This window comes from Triticum urartu, chromosome 6 (assembly GCF_003073215.2).
Source record: "Triticum urartu cultivar G1812 chromosome 6, Tu2.1, whole genome shotgun sequence".
Lineage (NCBI taxonomy): Eukaryota > Viridiplantae > Streptophyta > Magnoliopsida > Poales > Poaceae > Triticum > Triticum urartu.
This window is the reverse complement of record NC_053027.1, coordinates 86,172,248-86,183,211: the sequence shown is the minus strand read 5'-3', so window position 1 is coordinate 86,183,211 and position 10,964 is coordinate 86,172,248. Positions and strand designations below refer to the sequence as shown.

Here is a 10,964-nt window from a genome sequence, read left to right as displayed (position 1 = left end):
ACTATTATTTTAAACATGGGTTAACAGGTGGGGCCCACCAGGATAATTGAAAAGAAAGTTTTCACACCATCAAGGAGAGCAAAACGTAAAGGCTATGTATGGTCTTTTATATAGTTCCTATATAAACAAGGATGTACTTCCTCCGTCCCATAATATAAGATCATTTTTGACACTACACTAGTGTAAAAACCGCCCTAATATTATGGGACGGAGGGAGTAGAATTTTCTTCCTGCCAACTCTCAAAATTCTGAAGTCCATGTTCAAATATATACAAAAGTATGCCTACAACAACCCCTCAAAAAAAATATGCCTACAACAACAATTAAACCCCAAAGAAAGAAGCGACAGGCGCGGCAATATGGGGATTTCTTACCCCTTGCTGGCGAGTTGTCTCCGTATGAGAGTTGTTTGTTAGCTACGGATGCAAACGCGGAGGAGGCTTGTAGGATCGAATGCTCATGAGCAACCACCGTGTTTCTCAAGAGAAGAGCATCTTCAGTTCTTCTAGACGTGCTGTGCGGAATTCCTGGTCCGTCAACGCTCCGGAAATCATTCGCTGCTTACGAGCCTGCACAGCTTCCATTCTTTCCTCAACAGTACCCTGTGCCATGACAGAAAAATCAGTAACAGTTTGAATGATCAACGATTTCATGCTATGCTGCCAACTGGCTTCGTATTCCCAATAAGCCTTGTACCTTGACAATGAATCTTTTGATAGAAACACTCTTCATTTGACCAATTCGATGGATGCGCATGACAGCTTGTTCTTCAACAGCAGGATTCCACCAAGGGTCCTAAAGGAAAAAAGGACATATTCAGATGGCACAAAAGGAAATAGGGCAAAAATACCTAGATTAGCAAGTCACTGCAGCACAAAAATAACAGTAATGAGGGTCACACCCAGGCTATGTGCAAACCCATATAATTAAGGAGATTCACAACCTGACTGCTGAGAAGTATAATTGACATATTTCTACCTATGCTAACTAAGTAAAAAGTAGTTCAATGTAAGTACACTATCCCAACCACCAGGAGTGTTCAGTCGTGACCATCCATTGATCGAGGGTAAGCTTGGTCATATCAGCACTTACAAAGTCATTCATCTCTCTTATACATAAAGGTTTCGAATGCAGTTAAGGAAATCTAGACTAATATAACTACTGAACTACATAAAGAGACCTAGACCTGAATTAATACTCCTTGACATTAGTGACTGTGTATCCTAACATCTACGAATCTGTACCGAGTCTCAATAAAAAAGTGACGCCATTTTTCCAGAGCAGTGGCTAAGGTGGAAAACAGAAAAAGGAATTGATTGGCAAGCTTCAATGGTATTATTATTTGCTTCCTTATTTGTTTGAAGTGCACATTCCGCATTAACCTCGTAAGTCACTGATAGCCTATGACCCACTAAGAGGCAACAGTACTAGAAAATGGATCACACAGAATTAACACTCCATATTAATGTGATTGCTCCACAAAATATTCCCATACTCATTAATCATAAATGGCAGCCTTTCATTCAAGATTCATCAATTTCTACAAAAAAAAGGCATTCCAAAGGAGAACACTTAACAAATATCAACAGTGAGGATAGGTGTCCAAAAAATAGAGACGATTAGAGCCTGAAGGAAATCCAAAGATTTAACCTCCCAGTGAACTAGTGAAGGTCTGAAGGATGCCATAGAAAACTACTGAACAAAGCCATCTAGTGAAATATTTTCATCTATAAACCTAAGACACAATTTTGATGAAATATACCATGACAAACGCGTTAGAGGCAGCGGTGAGGTTTATTCCAACACCACCAGCCTTCAGAGACATAAGTAAAACCTGCATAAATCAAATGCACAATGCCTTAACATTTTCTGTTGATATAACAGGCATTTCAATTCATGGAGATAAACTTAAATAAAAAGGAGTGAGATAAAGAAACAAAAAAAAACCATACCAGAATTCGTTTGTCCTCAGAAAACTCACGGATTACTTTCTCTCTCTGCTGAAGATTTAAGGTCCCATCCAGTCTGGTAAATGAAATGCCATGCCTGCCATGAAAAAACTCAAAGATAATTAATGAATAAATCGTACAAAGAAAAGGAAATTAATAAACTGCCCAAATCTTGAACACATTAACCAATGAATTCTTCCAAAGGACTATAGCTGAGTACTCCACAACTGCATGCAGTACTGTAATGCAGACCAGGAAGGAAAATTTAAAAACATGCCATACAACTGCTGCCTATGATTGGTTAGTTCGGGCAAATCTCTGACACTTTCCTGTACTTGGTTGAAACCGCTCACCAGCCCAACAATTTGTAATCCAAATTACAACATCTAAGGGCCAAATTCCATAGCTCTGTACATTGTGCACTAACAGCACAGAAGCAGAGTATTTTGTACAAAAAATGGTTATAGTTCATACTAAGATGAGTCTTTAAAGCGGGAAAGTGCAATGTGCATAACTACAGCGAAACTAGGTTGTCAAGCCCAGATAGATAATTGAAATAAGATCTTTAAATAATATACATCAGCAGACAAACGCCATGCTGTTGGCCTGCACAAACTTCATAATCTCCAAGTAAAGTACTCCCTCCGTCCGAAAATAATTGTCATCAAAATGAACAAAAAGGGATGTATCTACAACTAAAATACATCTAGATGGTGTCGCTCGTAGGGCGACACCGGGGCGCCCCAACCCTAGCCGCCACAGATCCCCACCACCACAACCTCACCGCCGCCGCCGGCGACGGCTGCCGGCGGCGGCGAAGGCGGCTCCTCAAAGCAGGTGGCGCATCTCCCGTCCAAATCGAAGTCCGTTCACGTGTGCTTCTGCGCCCCTCCACCCCATCTCCGCCTTCGCTCGTGGTGGCCGTCAGGTGGCCTCCCGCCGACGGCCGCTCGGTCTGCGGGCACTCAGCTACCTGCACGGCCCACATACCTCCCCCTCGCTGCTTCGAGCCTCGGTGCCGCCGTCGGGCCTACTCCCCGCGCTCAGATCGAGTCGCTCGCCACGGCCGCGTCATCACCTGGATCTGCCCATCCCTTCGTCCACGACCACAACCCTTGCGCCCTCCTCCACCACCTGCTTCCCCGACTTCCGCTTCGCTCCATGGGGAGCACCGACGGCGCCGCTCTGCGTGGAGCTCCGCGGATCTGCATCTTCCGGGCGCGGCCGGGCCTCCATCGGCTGTGCGCTGGACCTGTTCCGCGCCGGGGTGGCCCTTGGCTGGTCACCTGGCTCCTGTGCGGCATGCTCTTGCATGCCCAGATGCGCCATCGCCAGGTTCCAGATTCTCTAATCCAAAAATGCATCCACCCCTCCCATCCATTGGCTCTGTTGCGTGATGGATTTGGTGTGGTGTCTGCGCAAGACCTTGGTCTGCTCTGTCTCCAGGAGAAATCCTTTTGCTAGCTCCTTGCTAGCGGCAGCAACGGCGACGCATTCTCAGCGCCGCTTCCCTTCTTGGAGGCGCTGCTGTGGAGCCCCAGTGCAGCTATGGGTTCGGGCGAAAGCCCTGCGATGATGGCGCCCGTGGGCGTCATTCAACCTTCCTGAAGGCGTCGCGCAAGAATCCATCCGTCAATCCGCTCATCCCCGCCCTGTCCATCCCGTACTGCCGTCGACATTGCATCTTCATCACACCCTTCGCCATGATCCATTTGCCCCTGCCCAATGTCTGGTGGGTCGTCCATATTGCTCTACATGCTCAAGTCCCCCATGGCTGCCGTTGTGGTGCGGCGAGCTTCATGCTCATGACTCCGTGACATCCCGCCTCCAACCCATCTGACCCCTGCCCTTCGGTGGTGCGTCGTCCTGTTGTCATGCCTGCTCAAGACCCTCCAATGGCTGCCGTTGTGTTGCTTCCTCGTCGAGCCCTTCGCCACCATCCATCCGCCTTTGACCATCTTCTTGTGCGTCATCCATGCTGTTGTGTTTTTCTTCATGTGTTTTCTCTTCGGTTGTCCTTCGTGTGGTCTCCGTCCTGTTGCTATGCATGCTCAAGACCCTCCCATGGTTGCCGTTGTGCTGCGGCGAGCCTCAGGCTCTTGGTGTTGTCTCGGTTCACTTTTGCTCAATGACGACGCAATGATGCCTCACCAACCTGCTAATCGTCTCGACCGCCCGTGGCGGATTTCCCAGTCAAGGTTTGGCACTCGTTGATTATGGATGATCCTCTGTTGTGCCGTGGGGCTCGATACGCACGCCGGTGTGGTGCGTTAGGTTGTTTGCAGAGTCTTGGTATTGTGATCCCTCAACGGCACCCCACATCTACTTGTGTCTCTCGTGGTGTTGGCAGCTTTTTGAGCAATATATTCAGGTGGGGATCCTCTCCCCCCCCCCCCCCCCCCCCCCCCCCCCCCCCCCGTGACCGTTCAAAAAAAAACATCTAGATACATTCCCTTTTATTCATTTTGATGACAAGTATTTCCGGACGGAGGGAGTAGTAAACAATAACACCAAGCCAATTCCTTACGAGTTATGACTGAATATTTCCTTTTTTTAACATGCAAAAGGTATGTGTATCTTTTTGTGTTAAAAATATGAAAAGTTCAAGTACAAGAAAAATTGAGAAAAAAAACTTACCTGGAAAGTGGAATTTCCAGGAGATCTAGAAATGCAGTCCACTGACTAAACACGATACTCTTGGCGCCTGAACTGCGAAGAGATTCTAATTCCTGTAGAAGAAAAGATATCTTCGAAGATTCAACCCAGTTCTTCTCAACATCAACTTGGAAGCGACTGTTAGTTGGAGCAGTAATAAGATCTTGCTTGGTCATCGACTTTCTGTAACAGTAAAATCAAATTGATAAGAATGACAAATAGGAAGCATGTATGTACAGGAAAATAAAACATGTTGGAGAGACAAATGAAGAGTCAACAATAGAGTACCTACAAACAGGACAAAGACCTGCTGCTGGACTCTGCCAACTAGATAAAATACACTCTCGGCATAATCGATGAGCACAGGGAGTTAATACAGCATCCTCAAAGGCTTCCAGGCAAATAGGGCATTCCCCCTCACCTTTCTGCAGTTCTTGGACAACCTCTTCAATGTAAGCCTTAGAGGGAAGGGAAGAAGAATCCCCATTAACATTACTATTACCACCATGCAGGAAACGCTTTGCAAGCTTATTGAGGTCTGCAAACTCCTGTGTATCTCCACGACTGATAAAAATAAAGCTCGGTCATGAAAAAGGACCAATGGTAAATAAATAAAATGAGAATGCATATGCTGAATGTTAGATGAAACTATTGCTCTGCACGTGGGACCTGATGGGTCCTAATTTGTCAGGCCAAACTAGAAAAATTAATAACAGGGTTATGGTTTCAAAACTAACCTCATAACAAGAAATGGATGGTCACAACATTGCCTAAGGCGCAAAAGCAACTCCAGAATTGAAGCATAATTGTGCAGGACCTTCCCTTGCTCCACAAACTGATCAAATTTCACCTATAAAAACAGCGCATTGTATCAGTTTGTCCGTCTGCGCAAACATGTTTCTTGATCAAATTTTACCAGCATAAGCTGTGAATTTGCCTCACTGCATGTGCATGATCCTTCTTAAACTGACAGCACACTACCTTAGATCGTCGAAACAGAGCTTCATAGAAGTCCTTCTCAGACTCTGATAGATCACAATATTTCACTTCAATATTCGCCGGGGGTAGAGTAAGGATTGGTCTGCAAGAAAATAAGGGTGTAAGTTAATGCGCCTTAGAATGCTCCATACCAAAATTTGAGTGTACCTGCCCTCCTTGTCTGTGCTATGTTTAGTTCTCCTCAACATTACTGGCTTTAAAATGGTCTGCACTAGCTTTAAGCCTCTTTCGTCACCTTCTTCAAATGGTTTTTGTACAAGTTTATTCCACCTAAATAACATAGGGGAAACAAAAGTTAGCATAGAGGATAGCAATAACCTTTTGAATTTGTTGCACCGCAAGGTAATATAGTAAACTCTGATACATCATGGTTTCACATATTTTATTTCCATATAAATATAGGAGACCCAGATGAGCGGAACGATAGTGAAGTGCATAGCCATGTTTCTACCTCCAGTCCTACATCCTAAATAGAGGTCAATTTTGATATTTATGCAGTTAAACTGCTAAAGCTATGACCGGTAATATGCACAAAATTATTTCGATCTGTCAACATGGGAATGACATTCTGATTATTTTTTCATCGCAAGTACTTCCATAGCTTCCTGGAAAAAAAGATTAATTGTGTCTGTATCAACATATTCTTAACTATTCTTAAATAAGATGTTATGAGAGGAAGAAATGGATAAAACACACATTTGGCAGTGTGTCCTGTTTTATTTTTAGAAAGACAGAATCAACAATTGAAACAACAGAAAAAAGAGAGTGGAGGCGGTAACAAATATAAATACTGTGGCGTTGCATCTTGCAGAGATATCATTCTCACAACTAAACTTGGATGAAGACATTATGAAACAAATTAATCATGTAGACAACATATAAATTGATGTGATGTGATTAACAGGGAACCTGAACTGTAAAAATGACAGAAGCCTTTATTTCCATTCTGCAACAGTCCAATCAACTTTTCCATTCTACAACAGTCCAATCAACTTCTATTTGGTCACATGATTTTCAGTTTTGTATGGTTTCTAAAATGGTACTCCCTCTGTAAACAAATATAAGACGTTTTAGATCACTACTGATCTAAAATGTCTTATATTTGTTTACAGAGGGAGTAGTAAATTTTACCAGATCTGCACAGGTATACCAAATAGAACAAAGACTGGCAAATGAAAGCAAATTGATAATAAAACTTACAGGGCCCAGTTTCTCCATGGTTCAACCTTCAGAAACCTAAAAAGGCTGTATAGATCCTCCAAGTTGTTCTGCAGTTAAAGTAGATCACATAAAACTAAAAGCATAACCGTATAAATCCATGCAGGAAACTAGGGATGGAGACCTTAAAAATTTATCTCGCCAAACATACTTTTTTAGCAGGGCCAGCATGTTCGATTCAATGAGTAATAACAATGTACCATTAGATCTTCACCTAAGCAGCTAAGCTCACCTGAATTGGTGTACCAGTAAGACACCAGCGCCGATCAGCAGTAAGAGCAGCAGCAGCTTGGGATATTAAACTTTTAGATGACTTTATCATGTGCGCCTCATCAAGCACAATTCTAAACCAGTGAACAGAGTAGAGGCCGCCATTTTCTGTAGAACTCTAGAAGCAGGTATCCGTAGTTCAGTCAAGAATAGATTGCACAATGAGACAAAAGATAAAACAACAATAAAGATGAGCTGGCGGCAGTAAATATCTCTCATTTGCATGTCAATTTAATCCGTGTGGTTTGCACATTATTCATAACCAATTCTTCTACCAAGCCACATTAAACATTAACAACGCAAAGCCATAACAACTAAACAATATGCACTCGATCATGTGTTTCCTCAAACAAGCACATAAGTGCACGTCATTTTGTACTAGAGAAACATCCACGTGATGCCAGTCTTACAGCTCAAAACCAAGGCAAAAGAAAAAAAAGAAACAAAACAAAACCAAGATGAGAACCAAAACTGTACAGTTACCCACTTACCCTACAGTCAGTGTCCACAGCAGGAACTTAGGAGAGGCAATATTAGTCAGTGTTCATGTATTATTTACAAAACAGGACATGTGTGATAAATACTAAATAGCAATAGATGCCGAGTTCCAGCAAGGAGCCACAATGGGACAATTATTCAAGCAAGCAGTCTACCACATGGACGGGCTCCATCTTGCAATTCACAACGAATAGCAGTAGTAATGCGCTGAAAGACACAAGTATCCTACAAGTTATCAGAGTCACCTCGGTTGAAAATTCTGATGCCATGACTCCATAGGTGGTCAGGACAATATCATTCTGACCAATAAAGCTTGCTTCCTTTGGTCTGCTTTGGCCATAATGAACATATATATTCAAAGAATCAGGTTTTGTATGAGCTTCAATCTCTGCCTGTAATTCAGATATCAGTTTACAGTATTAAAAACATTTAGTACTAGCATTGCATCTAAAAATGAACTAACAAAACAAATATAATATGCTAACACTGCTTATCTTTCAAGTTTTCACAAAAAAAATCTGCATAATTGAAACAGATAGTACAACATAGAAAATAGTATGTGGTGCCACTGTTACAAATATACCTTCCACTGACTCAGTAGTGTCATCGGGCAGATAACTAGATTTCCACCTCCAATCAGTGGGGCCTTAGGTTTCCTGAGCTTGCTAAAAGAAAAAGGGCTAGCTAGATTCTTCACGGAATCAAGGGACTGAATAGGAGTTTCACCCAGCCCACTAGCTTCTCCAGAGATCTGAGTACTATGCTGAGTTGTGACGCGCCCTTTGCTAGAATCAGAAAGAAGAAGACTTATCGTCATGATAGTCTTCCCTAGTCCCATTGCATCTGCCAGAATCTGCAATATACTAAATCAGTTAATAAAATTATCACAAATTAAAAGCACAATTAGGATTTTCGACAGGCATGGCAAGGATATATCAGTAAAGTATTTTATATAACCCTTACCCCTCCTCTAGAAAGCTGTAATGTACTAGGAAATTCAGTGGTGGCATCCCCGGAAAATACATTCAAGTACAGAACAAATTCCCTCCTGAAATAAATGAGTAGGATTACAAATGCTGATTAAATTTGGAACAATCGTAATAAAATGAAATAGAAGATGCAAATATAAGCCAGACATACTTGTCATCAAGCTTATATGCCTCCCAACAAGGGTGAAGGGTTGTAGCTGCATCCTGGGAGCAACTGCCTTTCTCAAGCTGCAGCATCCAATGAAGGGCCTGCTTCTGATAAGGGCGCAGATCACACTGCAGAGCCTCAGGTGGATCCCTCTCCTTTATAAGGGATAAAAGGGAGCATTACTGAAGTCAGGACAGACCAACTTATGTCTGAAAATGACAAAACTAAGATTGTTGAATTACCTCCAATGCAGAACTGTCTGAGATTCCAATTATATCATCCAAATCCGAATCTGAAACAGTTCCTTCAGCATGATCATCTTCATTTCCGCTAGAAGATAATTTCAATTTCTCAGATGTCAACTTTGCGACTGGCTCTCCGTTACTGCTCTGTTCAGGCAGATGTGAGCCCAATATATTATGACAACAGTAGTGTAAAGTATGAGCCAATAATAGTTTACCTTTCTTTCAATTGGTCGCTTTCTGGAATAGAGATCTTCTGGAGTAAATGCTGCCTGTTGTTTATTTACATATAAGCAAATGAAAACAGAACTAGAGCATGTGATTCTGGGGCAGAACACATAAGTAAGACAATTGCCCAATTTGCATCCTTATCTCTCCAATTATGTACTACATGGTCTCTTTCATACTTCTCAGTTCTACTTTATTGTTCATCATCCATTGATGATATTTTTATCAAAGCAAGAGCCGGTAGGTGCTAATGATGACATTTTACAATACTTTTTCTGCTAGAATGAACAAGAGATCACACCATCTTGCAAACAATCATACCAGCATGCACGGCATTTATTGTAATCATGATCTTGTGAATAACTTTTTCATCTTTTATCAGTACATACTTTAGGGACGCAACAAACTGAAGACCGCTCACCTTCATAAAAGGGGTAATCCCGATGACTTTGAAAAGTGCGGGGAGTGGATGGAATGTGGAGTCCTCCGTAGCAGCACGCGTTGCCTTGGGCGGTGACTGCTTTTGGTCACGGAACATGGAGCTGTTGATGTATATACTGCAAAATGCACAAGCACACTAAACGCAATGTACATGAAACAGCATAAATGGGTGCCGTAGAGAGTTCCTTATCGACGAAAATTCAGATACCTAGCAGACAAGAGAACGGTGTCCATGATGCTAAGAACCTCAGGAGCGGATTTGCACAGGGCCTCGACTTTGACCTTCCCCTCCTTGAGAAGGGGCAGCAGACACCGCGCCCACTCGTTGGGGATGCGGCCGACCTAGAAACAAGAAAGCGTTACACCACCATACATTGGGGTGCATCAGAGAGTTGGGGGAAGCATTAGTGATGCAGTAATGTACCTCCCCGTGGGTCGGGGTTGAGAAGCGCATGATCTCCGAGGTGCAGGAAGCGAGGGCAAAGCGACCAGGACGGCCCTTGCCCGAGGCGGCCGCGGTCGCGGAGTTGGGGAACGAGAAGGTGACCGGTTCCCCGGCGGCGATGCGCCTGCCCTTGCAGGTGGACAGGCCGGCCATCTCGGCGCTCCCCACCAGCCACCAGTGCTCGCCGCCGCCGGTGGGCGCGGGGTTGGACTTGGGCCTAGGTTTCCCGGCCGCCGCCGCCGCCGCCGGCTTCGGTTGCGCGGGGGTTTTGGGCTGCGGGATCGATTTGCTGGAGGGTTTGGTGGGTTGGACCGGCGGGGGCTGGGGCGGGGGCGACGGCGACGGCGACGGCGACGGCGGCAGGTTGTGGTGGAGGTCGAGGAGGATGTTGATGGTCTTGGTGGGGTCGTCGCCGGCCATGTGGAGCGCGCGGATGATGTCCATCTCCGGCGTCTCCTCGCCGAGCACCGCGCGCACCGCCGCCACTTGCTCCGCCCTCTCGCCCTTCTTCGCCATCGGCCTCGCACCTCCGATTTGCTCGCGAAATTTTCCCGCGAACGAGGCCCGCTTGGCGCCGCCTATACAGCTTCAGCGGGAAGGGGAGCCAAATTGCCGCCTTGGCCGACCCTTTTCCCCTTTGCGCTCACTGATGAGTACGGCCCTGGCTCCGCGCTTGTCAGCCTCCCTGACATACCGGGGCCACCAGCCAGCTCCCACGACAGGAGGACTCGGTGACCAGTGCCAACGCGCGTCCCAGGCGCATGGGCCGCGCCAACTCCCGCTACCGTGGGCCGGAATGGGTCAACGCTATCCCACACTAGGGGCTCGACTACTTAGGGTGTTGCCTTGATTAACTCAAGCAGTTAGAGCAATTCTAGCAGA

General features: G+C 44.9%; 1 protein-coding gene across 1 annotated transcript; it reads right to left on the bottom strand.

Annotated features, from left to right (window-relative positions):
• Nucleotides 1–243: 243 nt before the first annotated feature.
• Nucleotides 244–10,723, bottom strand: LOC125514494 (DNA repair protein RAD5A). Its single transcript, XM_048679836.1, has 20 exons — nt 10,062–10,723; nt 9,846–9,979; nt 9,618–9,753; nt 9,187–9,240; nt 8,969–9,115; nt 8,730–8,881; nt 8,553–8,637; nt 8,173–8,442; nt 7,835–7,981; nt 7,054–7,209; nt 6,804–6,871; nt 5,751–5,873; nt 5,586–5,685; nt 5,342–5,454; nt 4,893–5,168; nt 4,587–4,787; nt 1,953–2,046; nt 1,763–1,834; nt 697–795; nt 244–602 (listed from the first exon to the last, which is right to left on the bottom strand). The coding sequence occupies exons 1-20, from the start codon at nt 10,596–10,598 to the stop codon at nt 480–482; spliced, it is 3,087 nt and encodes a 1,028-aa protein (XP_048535793.1). The 5' UTR covers nt 10,599–10,723; the 3' UTR covers nt 244–479.
• Nucleotides 10,724–10,964: the final 241 nt, after the last annotated feature.

Bases quoted from the DNA above. Each gene is read 5' to 3' on its own strand.
- LOC125514494 (XM_048679836.1), bottom strand. From the start codon at position 10,598: ATGGCGAAGAAGGGCGAGAGGGCGGAGCAAGTGGCGGCGGTGCGCGCG. The intron at 5,874-6,803 runs GTAAGTTTTATT...TATGTTATTTAG, and splicing joins CCATGGAGAAACTGGGCCCT to GTGGAATAAACTTGTACAAA. The intron at 5,455-5,585 runs GTAGTGTGCTGT...CTGTTTTTATAG, and splicing joins CTCTGTTTCGACGATCTAAG to GTGAAATTTGATCAGTTTGT.